This window comes from Dromiciops gliroides, chromosome 2 (genome assembly GCF_019393635.1).
Source record: "Dromiciops gliroides isolate mDroGli1 chromosome 2, mDroGli1.pri, whole genome shotgun sequence".
NCBI lineage: Eukaryota > Metazoa > Chordata > Mammalia > Microbiotheria > Microbiotheriidae > Dromiciops > Dromiciops gliroides.
The window spans coordinates 546,876,674-546,897,471 of NC_057862.1; the positions used below are offsets into that span (position 1 = coordinate 546,876,674).

The 20,798-nt window shown below is 39.2% G+C and overlaps 1 protein-coding gene across 2 annotated transcripts in view; it reads right to left on the reverse strand.

The window, feature by feature from the left end:
• The window catches only part of NCAPH (non-SMC condensin I complex subunit H), a 41,645-nt gene that overhangs the window by 12,419 nt on the left and 8,428 nt on the right, over window positions 1-20,798 (reverse strand). For both annotated transcript variants that reach the window (XM_043981308.1, XM_043981307.1), the window contains exons 8-13: window positions 13,164-13,353; window positions 10,237-10,328; window positions 8,249-8,448; window positions 1,882-2,030; window positions 1,263-1,369; window positions 720-842 (exon numbers count right to left, since the gene is read on the reverse strand). In XM_043981308.1, coding sequence (XP_043837243.1) covers window positions 720-842; window positions 1,263-1,369; window positions 1,882-2,030; window positions 8,249-8,448; window positions 10,237-10,328; window positions 13,164-13,353 — 861 coding nt within the window. The remainder of the gene's footprint in view (window positions 1-719; window positions 843-1,262; window positions 1,370-1,881; window positions 2,031-8,248; window positions 8,449-10,236; window positions 10,329-13,163; window positions 13,354-20,798) is intronic.

The following is a 20,798-nucleotide window of genomic DNA, read 5'->3' on the forward strand; positions in this document are numbered from 1 at the left end:
CCCAACCAAATATAATGCTCCAGATATGGTCTATCTCATCTTTCTTTTCCTCCTTTCTCCCCAAAACCTTGAGTGTTCTCCCCCTCCTTGCCTGGAGGCAGAAGCAGCCATATGTTTGTCTACAGGGCTCAAAGAGTGCTTCTGGACACCTGTGCCTTTCCTTTTCCTTTCTCTGAACACTGGACAGAGATGAGATACCTGAGAGTGAATTTTCCCAGTCCAAGAGACAGAAGCTGGGATAGTGGAGAATTACCAAGGGTCTTGCAGAAAGAAGTATAAAGCTACCTTTGGTAGGGACAGAGATGTGCTCTGATACCCCCCAAAGCCCCAGATTTCTGGGGTTAAGTTGCCGAGTGTCCTCTGTAGGGGCTCCATTCTGTGAGTCCTTGAATCAGCCCTTCCAAATCTTCTCACTTCAATCACAAAGACTTGTTAATACTTACTTCCAACTTATCACTAATAGGCCTGAAAGACTCAGAGGCAAAACTGTGTAATGGGGGAAAAACCATGCAGAATATGGGGATCAGGAGACCTGGACTCAAGCTCTGGTATAGCTCCTTCCAAGCTGTGTGATCATAAGCACTAAGTCACTGGGTCTCTCTGGGGCCAGTTTCTTGATGCCAAATAGAGCTCACCATACTTAGGCTGTTGTGAGGGAAGCTTTTAGAAATCTTTATGTATGCAAGCCCTGTCCTGAGCTGCCTGCAGAGCAGCCTCACCTTGTTCCCTGGTTTCAGGTTCAGTTGGACGATATTCTCTATCTCATAATGGAAATCAGCAGGAAGGGTGGTGGCTTTCTTACTCTGGTTATCCAGAGTTGACTTGGCCAGCGTGGTAGCAGCCTGGTGATGAGAAATAAATTTTCAAGAATCTTTAACGACAGTGACTAGAAGATTATTTTTCCCCCATTAAGAGAACACAGAAATGAAAGAAGCCAAGTTGTAGAGAGCCCAAGACTACAGTGAAACTCCCCAGATATTAAAAAATTAATTAAGAAGAAATTAATTGTTACAAAACTACACTCTTTGCACTACTTCTCAACCATTACCTAGTTCCCTCTGCCCTTCACTCCTGACTATCACTACTCTCCCCTATACACAGGAATCAGATTGATAAAGCTACCATTTTACTTCTTTTAAAAAGTGGATTTATTTGGCTAACATGGTAAACAAACAAACAAACTAACTTCATATCCAAACGAACAAGAAAGAACACTCAAAGGGAGGTAAAAAAGCACAGCTTATAATAAATTCAATACAAACCCTAGTTTTTCGGAAATGTGCATTAAAGTCAATCTCTTCCTCAAAGTTGATTTCAAATACTTTCTTTGTAGTCTTCTTTTTTTTTTCTTGTTGAGAAGTAGGGTCTTCTGTAGCCATGAACACATAAGACAAGACAATATTGTCTTATTTAGTTTTTTAGGGACCTAAATAGTGCAAACTAAAATGTTAGATGGATTGATACTTGTTCCTTACTCAGGATTTATCATTCTATTGATATCAAAAAAATCATATACATCTTAATATCATGGTAATGTCAGGAAAAGCAGACTTTCTCAAAGTTATTTGAGTTCTAAATGTATATTTTGAGGGACAATTTGCCTTGCAACTAAACACAACTAAAGAATGTAAATTATTAGCTTCTACCCTTCTGGGATAAAATGAGAATGAAAAAAACAGCCTTAGTCCTAATTTACTCTCAATCTCACTTGTAGCCCAACTATTCCTTCAAACAGAGGACTAAGATAGTATCCTAGGACATACCAAAAAGCCATGATGACCTTCCTTTCCTTTCCTCACTTGAAATGGAGGGCTTGTCAGCCCTGCTAAAAGAAAGTTGCAGACTGTCGTCTTCCTTAATACCACTTCTATAAATACATACGTTTGCGATGGGGTTTGAAGCACCAGTGGTCAGGACCAGCCCACATAGACATGGTTCTGGGACTGAAATAGGAATATTCTCCAGGCTTCATGGATAAGTGGAGGCACATGGTCCCAATGTCTCCATCCCCAAGGGAAATCACCTCTTGCCTGTAACACACAATAAATCAAAATCTGTGTGTAAGCTTCAGTTTATTAGTCTATTTACAGATGATTCCACACATATGCTTCTTTACCACAAAAGGACAATTCCTAAAATAAAATTCCCTCATTAGTACTAAAAATATTCTTCATTTGTATCGTACCTATAATGTTGTAAAGTATCTTGTATTTGTTTTCTCTCTGATTCTATCCTCATAACAACTCTGGGAGCTAGGCAGACAGAGCAAATAGAATGATGGACATATAAAATTACTTTAGAAGTATAATGCACTGGGGGCAGCTAGGTGGCGCAGTGGATAAAGCACCAGCCTTGGATTTGGGAGGTGCTGAGTTCAAATCCAGCCTCAGACACTTGACACTAGCTGTGTGACCCTGGACAAGTCACTTAACCCTCACTGCCCTGCCCAAATAAACCAAAAAAAAAAAAAAAAGAAGTATAATGCACAACATAAACTGAGAATGCTTAAGTGATTTGCTTAAAGTTGCATAGGGGGGTTACAAAATCAATTAATTTTAAAATGGGAAGGAATCTTAGCAATCACCTTATCCATTCCCTCTATTTACAAATGAAGAAATTAAGTGCCCAGAAATATTAAATGACTTGGTTGAAGATCATAAAGGTAGTCAGTTAATGGCAGGACCAGGTCTCCTGACTTTCAGCCATGAGGTCCTTTACACGAAACAAAACTACTTCTGATATACAGTAAGATACTTCTACACTTCAAAATATCCACATCTGTTGTGCTCATGCCTTGCTTTCATGCAACTAGATAGTCTCTATAGCAAACTGACACAGTCCCTAGTAAAGGTGGGGAAGATAACAGTCTAGCTCACATCTTTATCCATCACAATCAATTGCCCAGCATGCCTTGCTCATCACTCCCTTCAGCTTTGCTCCCTGGCCCTTGTGAAATAACTGAATGGACAGCTATTCAGGAAAGATCTTTGACCCCACCTATTCAGTGTACTGAAATAAAGATATATGAGACCATAAATGAGTTGGGCTCAAAACAAGGGTCTCAAAGCATGTTGGAAGTATGCTACTCTGCTGCCACCTAAAGGTTAACGTGACAAAGAAGCAATTTTGGAGAAACAATGCTATTAATATGTGGACTATACAGATAAAATCTGTTTATGTCATTTCTAGGGGGCATTCAAATTATTTTGCTGGTGGAATTTTGTTAAAATAAATGTTTCTATAAATCACAGTCCCAATCTACAGGGCCTACAATTGACCCACACACACAGCACTGTTTTGCCTCTTTCTAATGGACTTGTATTTATCATATATTAGAGGTATCCAAGTATGTGCTTTATCCCCACACTCAGCTCCTTCAGGGCACTGACTATATCTCATCTAAACTCTCTCCTTTCTCAGGCCCAGCACAGTGTTCTACACCAAGCAGATCCTTAATAGAAATTTGATGAATTGATTTGATTCAACCCTCTCCCTACAAGATCAAGGTGAAGATGGAAGTATATGTCATGCCAACCCTTTCTCTGGCAAGCTTACAAAACTGGTTTGATTTTTTTTTTTTGGTCTTAGTAGGTTTGGAATAAAAGTGTGTTTTTCTCACATTTTTTTGAGATGTTTAAAAAAAGAAGGGTTAGAAAGGGTCAAGAGTATTCACTACTTGGATTGCTACTTGATGAGAAGATAAAAGAACGGCTCAGTAGAAACAACATGTTCCAGTGTCAAAATCGCTGGACTGGGCCTCTGATGAGTTCTGTCCTTAGACAGGCCTCAGTTTTCTCATCCATAAAATAAGGAGGAGAACAGATTAATGATCCTTTCTAGATCAAAAATTGTCATGATTTTGTTGTCTTTTCCCCAGTCTTCAAACAGCACAAATATAAAGTTCTTTTGTTACAGAGTGTTATCTGCACAGTAAATTAAGTAAAATTTAATACAGAATATGGCATCATATGGACTGAAACCAAAGAAAGCACTTCTTGCACAGAATGGCAGCAAATTGGAGAAAGCCCTAAACTAGAAACCAGGAGATCAAGGTCATAATCCCAAGGTGTGACCTTGGATGTCATTTCATTTCTTGGGGTCTCAGTTCTCTATAAAATGAAAGGACTGGGTTTAATTAGCTCTGAGGTCATTGTAAAAGTTTTTAATTTTGTTAAAATTTTTTCTTTGTATAAAATATGTTGTACCTAGTTCCACATAGCACAATTGCTGTGAACCAATACAAGGACTCACTCAGAAACAGTTTTCTCACATATAAACCTCTTTATAATGATACTCATTGCAATGGGATTTTTTTGCCTGTGGTTAATAAAAACTTTAGCAGTTTCTATTTATATATTTTTTAATCAGAGAGAAAAAGAGCTCAGTTGACTGAAACAAGTGTTTACATCCTATTTCCTAAGGTGTCAGTAATTAAACATATCCCCACCAAGTATGAAAAAGACCTCTGATTCCTGGGCTTAATTTCATCAGGCACAAGGCAAGTGCCTAGAGATGTACTTTCAGATGCACTAAAGTGAGATAGTGCTACTTTCTCAGGCAGCTTTTGAGTGTCTAAGCAATTCTTCTCCCACTGGCAGTTGTATATGTTAATAAGATCTTAAAGTAAATTAATACAAGCTACAATTGGCTTTTCAAATACCGGCAGTCTTTAAAATTACATGGAAATTACATTCAAAAATGCCCTTTGGGGGGCGGCTAGGTGGCGCAGTGGATAAAGCACCGGCCCTGGATTCAGGAGTACCTGAGTTCAAATCCGGCCTCAGACACTTGACACTTACTAGCTGTGTGACCCTGGGCAAGTCACTTAACCCCCACTGCCCCGCAAAAAAAAAAAAAAATGCCCTTTGAAGTTTGAAACAAAAAGCTGGTAAAGTGCTTCCCAAAGCCAACAGGACCATTAACCAGAATTTCGGGTCTACCCAATTAGAAATTCAATGTGTCCAAATGTAAGGTGGTTTCATTATTTAAAGGTTTAGTTGTTTTCTCTTTTTAATATAATTTCTATTTTAATTTGAAAAGAAGATGAATGGGAGTAGTTTATTTCTCTAAAACAAATCAATCTGAACCTGCCCTCTCAAATTTTCATTTAAATTAAATTGCTTTTGCTCTTCTATAGTTGTTTTTCTGCAAGAAAAACAGGATCCTCAGATACTACTACATCCTTTGAAGCAGCATCAAAGTGCTTTCAAAACCATAAATTGCTATGTAAATGTAATTATCTAATCCATATGCCTATAGCTACAAAGCATTTTCCTCAAAAACCCTGTGAGGTAGGCTGTGGACCTCAGATGCCTCATTCAGGAGGGTTAAATTAGATGATCCCTAAAGTCCCTCTTTAACATTTGGAGATTCTATGGCAAAATATTGGACAAAAAGGCTTAGCTTCATTGCACGCATTACCCAAGGTTATAAAGTTTACTTCCCTGAGGAAGTCTGTTCCCCTATAGAAATCTTGCTTCTACCAAGTAAGGTGCAGATAAGACAAAGTTGGAGGAGAAAGGTGCTGCCTGCATGTAGCAGAGACACCAAATGTTCCTAAACCCCTGAGTTGGCTATGAAATGAAGTCAAAATATGTGGTTGGCTACCACTACTAGGTCTATATTCCAAAGAGACCAAAGAAAGGGGAAAAGGAACCATAGGTACAAAAATATTTACAATGGCTTTTTTTTTTGTAACAGCAAAGCACTGGAAACTAATGGCTGAACAAATTATAATATATGCTTGTAATGTAATACTATTGTGTTCTAAGAAAGGACGAAGGGGACAGTTTCAGAGAAACCAGGGAAGATTTGTATGAACTGATGAAAAGTGTACTGAGCAGAACCAGGAGAACAATTTATATACTAACAACATTTTAAGATAAGCAACTTTGAAACATCTAAGAACTATGATCAATGCAATGACTAACCATGATGAAACAAAAGAGGTTAAGGATTCAGGGTGAGATTGAAACATATATTGGACATAAACAATTTAGGAATTTGTTTTGCTTGACTATGAATATTTGTTATAAGGGTTTTGTTTTTCTTTTCTTTTTTTTTCCCCAACAAAGGAGAAGTGGGAGGGAAAGTAAATAGATTTGCTAACTGAAAAACATTTAAATTTTTTAAAAATTGGTCAGTAAAGGAATCAAACCTAAGGCTGTAGACTCATTAACACTATAACCATCACCTGAACTAAGTGGGAACTGTCACTGACCCTAAAAACAGTTTCACCAAGGACCAAACTTAAAGGATAGTAAGGACTTGGTTAACTTGGATTTATTCCAAGACCCCCAACCCCTAGAATTAATTCTCCTCTCTGATCACAATTTACTGTTCTCAGCTACCGCCTCCCCCCTCCTCCTCCTCCCACCCCACCCAGAACCTGCTTTGTTACCCGAATTCTAACCTCCAGGCTCTGTAACCCTCATTATCATACCAGAATGCCAGCCCTGCTCCCCCTTCATGTCCTTCCTTATACAGTCCCTAGAGTCTGAACCCTGTGTTCTCCCTCCATTTCTACTCAACTAATCAGCCAAGTATTTATTAAGAATCTAATATGCAGGGGCAGCTAGGTGGCGAAGTGGATAGAGCACCGGCCCTGAATTCAGGAGGACCGGCCTCAGACACTTAACACTTACTAGCTGTGTGACCCTGGGCAAGTTACTTAACCCCAACTGCCTTACAAAAAAAAAAAAAAGAATCTACTATGCACCAGGTACCACATTAGGCATGTGGATACAAGTACAAAGATGAAATGGTCCCTTGTCCTCAAGGAGCTTACATCCTATCAGGGTGAACAACATATACATCTGTAGGTACATACAGACTAGATACAAGATAATGGGAAGGCATTAATAGATGGGTATGACTGAGAAGGGCTTCATGTATAATTTTTGCTTAAGCTGAGTCTCAAAGGAGTCCAGGGACCCTAAAAAGCTGAGGTGGGCAGGAAGGCATAGGGGATGATTGGTACAAAGGTACAGATAGGAGATTTAGTGTTATGCATGAGGAACAATTTTTTAAAAATCCAGTCTATCTGTCCCATATTGCACACAAAAAGAACTAATATATAATATATAATAAGGCTGGAAAGACAAATTGGGGCCAAGATGTAAAAGGCTTTAAATACCACAGTTTATATTTTATGTTAGAAATAATAGAGAGTCACTGGAGTTTATTCTATAGGGGAGCAACATGATCAGAATAACACTTTAAGAAAATCACTTTGGCAACTGTGTGGAGGATGGATTGGAAAGGAGAGTGAGGCAGGGAGACCAATCAGGAGGCTACTGCAATAAACTGTAACAATTGGAATGACGCCACCTGCTGGAGACTTACTGTAGAAGAGTTCCACCCATGAAGCGAAGGTCTTTGAGGGCAAGATAAGGAGTCTTTTCTTTGGCGTCAGGAAGTGACGCGGGCTAGTGGGAGGAGGAAGGAAGAGACTGGCGCTCAGTCTCGGCTCTTTTCCTTAGGATGCTGGTGGAGAGGGGAGCTAGAAATGTGCTCTCCCTTTAATAGATAGGAATCTAGGCCTTTCTCTCTCTCTTTACCAAATTCTTATTCTCCTTAATAAATGCTTAAAAGTCTAACTCTTGCTAAAGCTTATAATTTATTGGCGACTCATTAGATATTTTAGACAGACTAGCTAGAATTTTAGCCCTTAACAAATCATAATACAAACTAGCACATAATGGAAACATAAGAATTTCCCATGCTTCTAAACATTTAAGCAGATTTTAATGTGACCACTTGTTAAGGATGTTATAGAGGAGATTCCTATTTTGAGGCAGAGATCAAACTGACTGACCTTTGGGGTCCTTTCCATCTCTGAGCTAGCTTGACCCATGTTCTAGCTTTGGAGGCTCCACTAAAAGGACTGATTAGTGAAACATGTCCTATGGATTCCTTTTTCCCTCCCCAACAACTGCTTGACTCATTCAATCAAGTACAGGCTTTGTATGTTCACAATATGTGAAGGAGTTGTTATTTATAAGGATGGTGATGTCTTTTAGAGAAGAAAGTTCAAGGCAACTTCCTACCAGTCTATGCTGAGTCTTATTGAAAGGAAAAAAATTCCAAACCACCAATATCTGGAATCTAGCATACCATCTCCCATGAAAATACAGCTTAAGTCAAATATCCCCGAAGGAAATCTACTAAAAACTGATGCAAAGAGCTCACACACACACACACACAGATTTCCTTTGCTCCAAAATTCTGCTTTTTCCTTTTATTTTACCTGGTATTTTGGAATTCAGAAGACTTCTGGCAACTTCTGAACTCATGATCCCCTCCTGCTGTTTGATCAAGCATGTCTGCATCAAAGTCATCTTCCACAGGCACACCAGCACACTCCTCACCATCACTATCTTCAATCTCAGAATTAACATCAAATACCTGATCACTCTTCTTAAACTTGTCCACCAGCACTGACAGAGACTACAAAGAACAGAAAAAATATATCAATACTTGGAATTGTTAACCTTTTTTTCTATCATGGACCCCTTTGGCAGTCTGGTGAAGCTCGTGAATCTCTTCTCAGAATAGAAACACAGAAATCTCTGTGTTTTGTTGCTTCTTAATTCATAATGAAAGGAAATGGTAATTTCAGTAAAAGATGAAAACAGTGAAAATAAATATGCAATAGTTTCCCATATCCAAGTTTATAGCATCCAAAAAGAATCTATCCATAGACCCCCCAAAAGGTCTGTGGATCCTTGGTTAAGAACCCCTGATAGAAATGCTCTACTACTAATTAGGGAAATGCAAATTATACACAAAAATATTTATAGCAGCTCTTTTTGTGGTGACAAAGAATTGTAAATTGAGGGGATGCCCATCAGCTGGGGAGTGGCTAAACAAGTGGTGGTATATAATTATGATGGAATACACAGTAATTATGAGTAGGATGCTTTCAGAAAAACCTGGGATGGCTTATATGAACTGACACAAAGTGAAGTGAGCAGAATCAGAAGAATTCTATATACAGTAACAGCAATATTGTATCAACTGTGAATGACTTTGGGCTATTCTCAACAATACAACAATCCAAGAGAATTCCAAAGGATTTATGATGAAAAATGCTCTCCACATCTAGAGCAAGAAATGATGGAATCTGGGTGCAGCTAAAAGCATACTTTTTAAACTTTCTTAATTTTTCCTTTTTGGGGGGGGGGCGAGGTCTGGGGTTTTTTTTGCAACATGACTAATATGGCAATATGTTTTGCATGACTGCTGCATATGTATAATCTATATCAAATTGCTGGCTTTCTCAAGAAAGAGGGAGAGGAGAAAAAGAGAATTTAGAACAATATTGTTTTAAATGAATGTAAAAAAATTTTTTTCACGTAATTGAGATTTAAAAAATAATAAAATGAGAAGGAAAAAAAACTCAAATTGAGTGACCTTATCTCACTGAACTGGTAATTATTTATTCAACAGACTTCACTGCATCTTCTGATTTTCAAATTTCAGTGAAAAATCCTGTTCTTTACCTCCATATCTTAATTATTCCGTTGTTCTCTTCGTACAACTATCCCACCCCTACTTCCAAGCCCAGCATTCTTGCCATAAATAAAGAGCTGAGGAAGTTTATAAGACACAATACAGAATGGAGCTGTACTGTTGCCAGGCACATAATGTAGAACATGAAACAGGAATTCAAAGCCACAAACTACATGTTTTAGGGAAAACAATTCTCCATGGAGACCATTTGTTTTCTTAATTTTAATGAGGAGGCTAAAGGGGCCAAGCTAAAAATAAACAGAGGAAAGCTTTACACATCATGATTTCTCAGGAAACTCTGTGCCAAGGGACACAACCTCAAAGAGCAGGAAATTCCTGAAGCTTACAGAGCAGCCTCAGAACACAGAGGCTATTGGGATAATCATCAACGGACTTAATCCTACTAAAGCTTCACTTAAGTAGGGCCACCTCACCACCATAAAGCAGAGGGGAAAGGATAATGAGAAAGAAATTCCAGAATCCATTTCATTTTCTAATAACATAGGGCTGTTTGTGTTACCCTTCGGGCTTTTGTTCCTGCAAATGCGCCAAAGGAAATATTTTCCCTACAACTGGTTAAATAAGAATGAGTTTCACAGAGTTTTGGTTCCCATCTGACTGAACTAATCTTGGACACTGAGAACATTGGGCACATTCAACCAAACCACCAATACATGCTCTGGGACTCACCCAGGGTAATTACCCCAAAAGTTGACTTAATACCTCGGTAAGAGCGTCACTGTCCCACTTAGAAAACTGGAAGTCGGCCAGCGAAGGGCAAATCTGGCGCTCCTCCACACACTGCAGCAGGGCAGCTGGTGGGAAGATCACAGGGTTCAAAGTCAGATAAATTACTTTCCTCATCCATTTGGAATCAACGTCAGAATGAAAACGATACATTCATTATACTCTGGCTGAGGGAACTGTATCAAAGTTACCAAAGCAAGTGGCTGAAAGCCAGCTTTGTGTATTTTCAGTCAGCTGGAGCTGGCGTTCTGTGATGTGCACATGCGAGCACAAGTACACACTCTCTGCAGGGGAGGTTTATGAACTATTCTCAGAAAGGCCTCTCAAGCACTGACTTTTCCCTCCAAATAACTTGTAAGCCCTACACTGGAGCTAGAGAACCTAAAAGTATGCCGTAGGAATTTGTAGCCAGTCCTATAATCCTGTTGGTGGTCTTAAATCAACTATGGTTTCCTACCTCAGAAGGAAATAGGACAATACCCAAATTTACAATGAATACCTGCAAATACTTAGAAAAGACAGAGAAACAAGAAAGGACAAGTTATAGGAACAGGGACTTTACCAACTGGGTAGTCCCCAAGGATGGGCCAAATATCAAGGCATATTACATAAATCTTATGCACTGTGTAAATGTGAAGCAGGCGATAACCTATCTATAGGATGCCCCTGGCTTATAACCACCACATCCCCAAGACAATCCTGGACTAACATGAAAGTGTATAGTGGGGTTTGGATTATTAAGCTGTGAGTGAAATTTTCCCCACCCCTTAGATATAAGTGATTTAACTATGGTAATAATCAGTTTATATACTATAAACTGTGATTTAACATGTTTAGGTATTCTTTAGTAACTTAAGCAAATAATAATGAAAGAAGTATGCTATATGGCCATCTGGTCTAGAAACCATCTAACTGACATTCATCTATTTGGCTTGCAATCATCTGAGATGTTTCCAACCTAATGAAAATCAAGCACAATGGATTCCTCATTGAAAACCCAGCACTGAGGGCAGCTAGATGGTGCAGTAGATAGAGCACCAGCCCTGGAGTCAGGAGGACCTGAGTTCAAATCCAGCCTCAGACACTTAACACTTACTAGCTGTGTGACCCTGGGCAAGTCACTTAACCCCAACTGCCCCACAAAAAAAAAAAAAAAACAACAACACACACACACACACACACATCCCAAGCACAGTAGATTCCACCTAGGTGGCCAGTAAAAAAATGAAATCCAACAGCCTAGTCACTTGGATGATGAAAGACTAACAGTTTCTTTCTCTCTACTTCAGACTTATTGGACATGTGCCACTTGGGCTGTGTTTAAATTGCGGGAGTTATTGTGTATAAATATTCGTGGATTCTGAGGCTTGGGGTCTTTGGGTCCTAGACCTGAGACCGGCTTTATTGTAAGACAGGATTCCTCTCTCAATAAACCTATTTTCTTTGTCTTGGAGACTTTAGTTTTTCTTTGTCTAACCCTGAGACTTAGAAATTTTCACAACAAAGCCCAGGAGATCTTTTCCCTACCCTACAAACACCAGAGGGAAGGAGAGGGGCAGAGAAGAGGGTTCTCTTCCAGTGTGATTGGGGAATAAATGAGAGATGGGGAATCTCCAGAAGATGTACGTTGGTTCTGTGAAAACTGACTGGCGAAAGGGGAGTCCCAAAAGATCTGGACTAAACCACCCTGGAGATGCTCAAGTCTCATTTCCTCAGAGGCTTCTGCATCAACTGTCAAACATTTCTATATGAGCAAACCTTTCCTATTCTAGACTTTCCTATTCTAGACTACTATTCTAGGTCCAAAGTCTAAAGTTCTAGAGTTATCTGATGATATTCTGTGATTTGAGTGTGGAAACTAATCCTCAGAAGCTGTGGCATTAGAACTTGAAGCCTGTCTTATTGTTGTGCTTCTAGAGACCGGGGCATCACTGCAAAGGCATATGGGTAGAAGAGATATTGCTAACCTGAAAAAACTATAAGTAGAAAAAAGTTTGGTTTTTTTTTTCCCTCATGGGAAAATGTGTGCTCTTCAGCACAGCAGAAGTGTTTATACTACTAGCTCTAACCAATTCTCCATTAGTATTTTCCTTTCTTAGAACATCCCAGTCATTGACCTCCTCCACAGCTGCTGGGCCTCCATGATTCCACTTTGTATAACTCCTTTCCTCCCAAATCTAGACATCTCCATTTATCTTGTCTAAAACCCATTGAATTTTTATCCTTCCAGAGGTATAAAAATGTTTAGCACTGCACACTTGGAGAAGAAGCTTCTCAACAGTATTCCTTTCTCTGTTGAAATGCACTCTCCTTTGTGGTAAGTAATAAAGTCATGTTCTGATTAAGCAAGAAATTGCTGTGCTGTGAGTGATTCTTCAACACAGCCCTGGTTTATGATGAACATTTGTACCAAGTTACAAGGAATATCAAATGATTGACTGCCATTGTTTGAGGCTTGATTTGCCAGGGGAAATAATCTGGGATTTGACTGACCACTCCTTTAGGGTTCCTACAATACTTGATGCAGACAAGATACACAAGTTAATGCAGATTCTCTGATCCTCTATAAAGTCCCTTAACATGCCTTAGAATCCCATTTTATCCTCACAAATAGTAACAGCTGATATTTACTTCTCACTCTAGGACTGCAAAGTGCTTTTACATCATTATCTCATTTAAGCTTCACAACAACCCTGTGAGGTGAAATGAGAATTTTTCTGTTTGACAGATGAAGAAATTGGAGCCCAAAGAGTTTAAACAACTTGCCCAAGGTCACAAAACTAACAAGTGGCTATGATAGAACTTGAACCCAGGGTTTTAATTTTAAGTGCTTGGAATCATGGTTTTGTCTGTGACTTAAAAGTTGGAAGCAGTATTTGTACAGTGAGGTCATTTGTACCTACTTTTTAAATCTGCTACTTCCACTGACCCCAAATCTGGGAACTTGAGAGGCTCTGCAGTAGGGAGAGGCCGGACATCAGAATGAAAAAGGAGCTCACTCCTATAGTCAGAACAATGAAGACTAGAGAGAAATACCCCAGCAGTGCTACACTCATCAAACGAGGCGGCCGTCTTCTGGAACATGGGATCAATCTGAGTGCAAACACAAAAGGTATAAAAATATGGTTAAGAAACAGACAGTGATAACAAGACAAGTAAAATCACAGTAAAATCTCATTCATTTGGACATCACTCAAATCTGGACTTAAATCTTTTGGCCACAGAAGAGAGAACTCATTGGAAAAGACCCTGATGTTGGGAAAGACTGAAGGCAAAAGAAAAAGGGGATGGCAGAGAATGAGATGGATGGATAGTATCATGAAGGCAATGAACATGAGCTTGGGCAGACTTCAGGAGATACTGAAGGACAGAAGGGCCTGGAGTGCTATGGTCCAGGGGTCATGAAGAGTTGGACATGATGAACAACTGAACAAGAACATATCTAGACAGGGGTGGGCTTAAGGTTCACCTCAGCACTTTGAAAGAAGTGAATTTCCAAACTAATACAGGTAAAATGCCTTCCAAACAAATACCATCTAAAAAATAAAAATGGGTCTAACAAAGCTATTTCTATCCTCAGGCATCAGATGCCAATAGTAATATTGTCTAATTTTTCAATCTAGTTCTCTGTAATGGATAAAATCTACACAACAAATGCTTTCTCAATTCTTTGTCCAGGTAACAACCATCCTCTTTTAAACGAGACCATTACAGTATACAGTTCTATGGAATAAGTTGTTTCTGTGTCTAAGACTTCATCCTAACACTTCTTTGCCAATGCTGTTACAATAAATTTTACCGAATGAAAAAAAAAATCTATAAAATTCTGTAAATCTCCAGACTATCCAATACTAGAGGAAATAAAATAGGAGCCCACGTGAGATGCGGAAGATTCAGCAGGGGTAAAAACTTAGAAATAAATGAGGAAGGGGCAGCTAGGTGACACAGTGGATAAAGCATTGGCCCTGGAGTCAGGAGTACCTGAGTTCAAAACGGCCTCAGACACTTAACACTTACTAGCTGTGTGACCCTGGTCAAGTCACTTAACCCCAACTGCCTCACTTAAAAAAAAAAAAAGAAAGAAAAGAAAAAAAAAAGAAATGAGGAGGAAAAACAGTTCTGATAAAGGGAGAAAAAATGGTAGACATGGGAAGAAAGAAATCTAAAGAGATCAATACAGATGCACAAGGAATTCATTGATCAAGTTAGATTTTTAAAAGTCATGTGAAGAAGACAGAAGCAAATACAAGTTATAGAAGATTAATACAAAAGGATGGCATGGGGCAGCTAAGTGTTGTAGTGGATAGAGCACAGACCCTGGAGTCAGGAGGACCTGAGTTCAAATCTGGCCTCAGACACTTGACACTTACTAGCTGTGTGACCCTGGGCAAGTCACGTAACCCCAACTGCCTCACCAAAAAAAAAAAAAAAAAAAAAAGACGGCAAAATCCTTAAGAACAAGCTTCAGAAGAGCTAAAGCTCAAAATGAATGGAGGCTAATGAGAAAGTATGAAGATAACAAAACTGATGTTAAGTTATATTGGGGAAAACAGAAGATTCCAAAAAGGGATAGATAGGACCCCTGCTCAAGGTGGAAAGGATGGGAACTGAGGGAAAGCAGAACAACTCCTCTTTTATTTTTCTTCTATCAAAGAGACTGACACACAGTGCCTGGCATAGAGTATGTGCTCAGTAAATGATTGATTCACTTAAAGGGAAAGAACAAAGAAGGCTCCAAGAAGAACAGGAGAAAGTAAGAGTACCTCCATGACCTTGATGAATGTTAGTCACCAGGCCAGACAAACTGCACCCTGAGGTACTGAAAGAACTAGTCGATTTGCTCACTGAAACACTGGCAGTTATTTGTGAAAGATCTTGGGAAAAGAGAGGTACTACAAAATTGGAAGACAAATGTTCTGCATTTGGAGAAAGAGGAATTGGGTTTGAATCACAGCCCTGCTACTGACTACCTTGGGCAAAACACTTCTCTCTCATTTCCTTGTCCATAAAATGAGGACATTGGAAAAGATGACTTTCCAAGATACATTCTTGCTACAGATCTATAATCTTGAGATTCCCAAGACAGATGCAAACATAATAGAGTTGAGAAGGGGGAAAGGAGGTGAAGCCCAAGAACTGAAAACAGTGGAGAAATAACAAAAATACATCGCAAGGGGTAAGCACAATACACATAGATACCTGAGTTGTAAGGGTCAGGGCACCAAGCATAGAAAGAATAATGACAAATGACAACAATAATAGTAACAAAATACACTTATATTGCCCTTTATACTTTGTAACATACCTAACATAAGGCAGGTAGTTCAGGTATGACTATCCTCATTTAACAGGTGTGAAAACTGGGGCCTGGGGAAATTAAACGATTTGCTCATGGAAATACAGCTAGTAAGCGATGGAACCGGAATTTGAACCCACTCTAAATCTAGTGTATTTTTCCAGTACAATTTGCTGGAAAGGGGAAATGGAAAGGAAAAGCAAGTGTAAGTGTCTTAAGTGTAGAAGCAAAGTAAGAACCAGATCTACTAGTTGGGAGAGGAAAAAAGAACAGGACATGCAGGGAAGGGCTCCAATGGGGTGAGGATAACATTCCTAAATTCCAGGGAACTGTAGCATTCTCAGAACATAGTAACCATCGAGAAAAGGAACTTGAAAACAATGAAGGTGCCTTGGCTTTTGGAGATCATCTTTCTGCTACCTTAGTGCCCTATCCTACTTAGTGCCCCATTCTATGGTATCTGAATGTCCCACCATCACTTCAAACTCAAACTCATCATCTCCTCCCATTCCCCAAAACCAGATCCTCCTCCTGACATTCCTATTAATGACAAGAGGAATTTTTCTACTCTCCATAGAGAAAATAACTTGTAATAATGGGTAAGAACACACATCAAACCTGCCCATCTGTCTTGTTATCAAGCACCAGTTTCTCCTTGTCAAGTGGAACTACAACTATAGCTACACCACAGAGTAAGAGCCAGGAGAAGCAGGAGAAGAGGACCTTGCCAGCCTCAGAATCCAAATCCTAAGGCTCGAGTGCAAATTTCAGTTCAAGATGCTAACTTTAGTTCTGGGGCCCAGCCAGAAGTGAGGGACTAAGCTTAGGAGAAAGAAGTCTTCTTAAAGACCATATCTGTATCTTTATATACTGCCTCTCAATAATGAATCTATGAGTTTTAGATAGCAAGATACCTTTGATTCTGAGATTTCACTCCTAGGTATATATGGTAAGGAGGTCAAAGAAAAAAAGAAAGGTCCAATACACAGGAAAATATTTATAGCAGTTCTTTCACAACAGGAAAGAATTGGAAGCAAAGGAAATGACCATTTATTGAGGGACAACTAAACAAATTGTGGTACGTGAATGAAGTGGAATTTTATTTCAAGGTAAGAAATGATGAATGCAAAGAATACAGAAAAAGATGGGAAGACAATATACACAATGACTACAGTAATGTAAATGAAAAGGACAACAAAACAAACCTGAACAGTGAGTAACTATAATGTTCAAATATGCTCTGAAGGGGAAGAAATGAACTTCCCTGCCTTCCTTGCAAGAGGTGAAAAACTAGAGGCGTAGAATACTGGCAGATTGGTTACGGATGTATTGCCTAGTTGTGAACTGCTTTTTCTCCCCTTTCTTTTTTATTCTTTATTTATTTTTTTTTGGAGGGGCAATGAGGGTTAAGTGACTTGCCCAGGGTCACGCAGCTAGTAAGTGTCAAGTGTCTGAGGCTGGATTTGAACTCAGGTCCTCTTGAATCCAAGGCCAGTGCTTTATCTACTGTGCCACCTAGCTGCCCCCTTTTTTATTCTTTATTAAAAGAAATAGGTCGGGGTGGTTAGGTGGCGCAGTGGATAAAGCAGTGACCCTGGATTCAGGAGTACCTGAATTCAAATCCGGCCTCAGACACTTGACACTTACTGGCTGTGTGACCCTGGGCAAATCACTTAACCCCCATTGCCCCACAAAAAAAAACAACACAAAACAACAAAACAAACAAAAAAAAGAAATAGGTCTCTGGGAAGAAGATATACTTGGAGATATAAAAACAAAAACTATCAATAAAAAATTGTAAAGAAAGGTTTGAAAGAGATAATAACACAGAGATAGTATAAGTAGTATTACTCCCATTGTAAAGATGAAGAAACTAAGCCAAAAGGGGTTAAGTGACTTGCCAAAGGTCACAGAGTGGCTGAGGTGGGCCAAGAACTCAGGTATCTTGTCTTGTAGCCTTGCACTTTTCTCATTCTTTTTTTTTGGGGGGGGGGCAGGGCAATGAGGGTTAAGTGACTTGCCCAGGGTCACACAGCTAGTAAGTGTCAAGTGTCTGAGGCTGGATTTGAACTCAGGTCCTCCTGAATCCAGGGCCCGTGCTTTATCCACTGCTCTACCCAGCTGCCCCTAAACTGTACAAATCCTTTCTGAAAGCTGAATTTTTTTTAGAGTGGGGGAGAGGGAGGGATGGGGCAATGAGGGTTAAGTGACTTGCCCAGGGTCACACAGCTAGTAAGTATCAAGTGACTGAGGCTACTTTTGAACTCAGGTCTTCCTGAATCCAGGGCCTGTGCTTTATCTACTGCACCACCTAGCTGCCCCCAGCCTTGAGCTTTTCTCCATATAAATATTTTATTATTTTCCAGTTACATTTAGAGATAGTTTTCAGCATTTGTTTTTCTAAGATTTCTAGTTTCAAATTTTTCTCCCTCCCTCCCCAAGACAGCAAATAATCTGATATAGGTTATATGTACAATCACATTAAACATATTTCTGCATTAGTCATGTTATGAGAGAAAAATCAGAGCAAAAAGGAAAAACCTCAAAAAAGAAAAACAACAACAACAAAAAACAATAGCAATCGTATGGTTTGATCTGCACCCATATTCAACAGTTCTTTTTTTGGGATTTGGAGAGCATTTTCCATCATGAGTCCTTTGGAACTATCTTGGACCATTGTATTGCTAAGAAGAATCAAGTCTATCACAGTTGATCAACACACAATGTTATTGATACTGTGTACAATGTTCTCCTGGTTCTGCTCATCTCACTCAGCATCAGTTCATGCAAGTCCTTCCAGGTTTCTCTGAAATCTGCCTGCTCATCGTTTCTTACAGCACAATAGTATTCCATTACATCCATATACCACAACTTGTTCAGCCATTCCCCAATCGATGGGCAGCCCCTCAATTTCCAATTCCCTGCCACCACAAAAAGAGCAGCTATGAATATTTTGTACATGTGGGTCCTTTTCCTTTTTATGATCTCTTTGGGGAAAAGACCCAAGAGTGGTATTTTGGGGTCAAAGGGGATGCCCGGCTTTATCGCCCTTTGGGCACAGCTCCAAACTGCTCTCCAGCGCTTTTCTCAAAGCTTAATACTACTCAACAGATTTAGAGCTGGAAGAAATGTGAGAGCTCATCTAGTCCAACTCCCTCACTTTGCAGATGGGGAAACTAAGCCCCCAAAAGGCGATGTAGCTTGCCCAAAGTAACATAAGTGGTACAGTGCCAATGCCAGGATTATAAATCAGGCCCTCTTCCAACTACAAATTCAGTGCTCATTCTACTACACCATGTTGTCTCCCCAAAACTACTACTTCCTGAGACCAAACAGCAATTGTCCTTCAATTCCCTTTAATCATACCCCAGCCCAAAACCAAGGGCTCACCTGTAGGTACAAACCATTCTCTGAAATGACCACTAATTTAAAAAAAAAAATCCAGCCCTAGACACTTACTAGCTATATGACCCTGTATAAGTCACTTAACCACTGTCTGCCTCAGTTTCCTCATATGTAAAATAGGGAAGGGAAAGGAGAGAAGGGAACAAGCATTTATATAGAGGCTACTATGTACCGTGCACTCTAAGTACTCAATAAATATCTCATTTGATTCTCACAACAACACTGTAAGGTAGGTGATGCTATTATTCATTTGAAGAAACTGGGGCAAACAGAACTTGCCTAGGATCACAGTGTCTGAGACAGGATTTAAACTCAGGTCTTCCTACTTCATGCCTAGCATTCTATCCACCTAACTGCCTCAAATAGTAACAACAGCATTTACCTTCCAGGGTTGTTGTGAAGATAAAATAAAACAATATTTTAAAAGAGCTTTGTAAACCTTAAAGTGCTATAGAAATGTTAGCTGATTATTATTATTCTTATTCTTATTATATGAAGAAGAAAGCAAGTTGGGCAGCTAGTACCTTTCCCTTCAGGTAAGATCAAAGAGTTTCTTTTCATTTACTAATTAACTACTATCTAGATTAAGCATCAAAACTTTAAGTCACAAAGTTAGATAAAATTTCAGAAATGTGCTTATATTCCACAACCAAAAACTCAGAATTCATATGGGGAGGAAGAGCTATTTGTAATAAAAACAATGTTAAAGAGGCAGAATTTAGCCAATTTAAGAAGGCAATAGTATTTTCAGGACTCATTTGCATTTAAAAATTAAAATGTTAATTACAAATGATTTCATGTCCAATCCCTCACCCAGCAAAACATTTTCATTACAATAGGCCCAAGTCCTGTAAAAGCTGCTGCCTAGATTAGTAAATAGTAACTATGATCTGTCAATCAGTACTTTCATTAATTCAGAACATCATTCCTTCCAATAATTCTCAATTAGTAAAGGGCAATAAAAGCCCTTTCAATTTGAATTACTTAAGCTGTTGAGTCTGTTAATAATAAATATTCATAAACAGGCAGAGCAGATGGACATTATAAGTCAAGTCCCAAATTTATAAAACATAGGATCTCAACCTTCAACAGGATCCTAGTCTTGTCCAACAAGTCTTTTCTGCAACATCACTGCAAATTGTCCTCTAGATCCCATTTGAATTCTCCAAGTAACGAGAAACTCATTACCTTACAAATCAACTCTTTCCACTGTTGGACAGCTCTACTTAAGGACTTCTTCATAATGTGCTGAAATAGGTCTTCTCTTGTCTATTCATTGGTCCCATCCTATATGGTCTATTTCTTTAAAGGGCAGCTAGATGGCAAAGTAGAGTATCAGGCCTGGAGTCAGGAAACTCATCTTCCTGAGTTCAAATATGGCCTCAGACACCACTTACTAGCTGTATGACCCTGGGCTGGGCAAGTCATTTAACCCTGTTTGCCCCAGTTTCCTCATCTGTAAAATGAGCTGGAGAAGGAAATGACAAACCACTTCAGTATCTTTGTCAAGAAAACCACAAATGGGATCATGAAGAGTCAGACACTACTGAAAAACTGAACATTTCTTTAAAAATTTAAGTGCAAATGTGGAAACATATGTTACATGATTACACCTGTATAACCTATATCAGATTGCTTGCCATCTTGCGGGGCGGGGGGGGGGGGGTGTCAGGGAGTAGAGGGGAAAAAATTTAGAACTCAAAATCTTTCAAAAGAGAAACACTGAAAAGTGCCTTTACATTAATTAGAAAAAACAAAAATTTAAGTACAGAACTTTATATTAATCCTGGATGAAATTAAATCTTATTAGATTTGGCTCACTATTCTAGTCTACTGA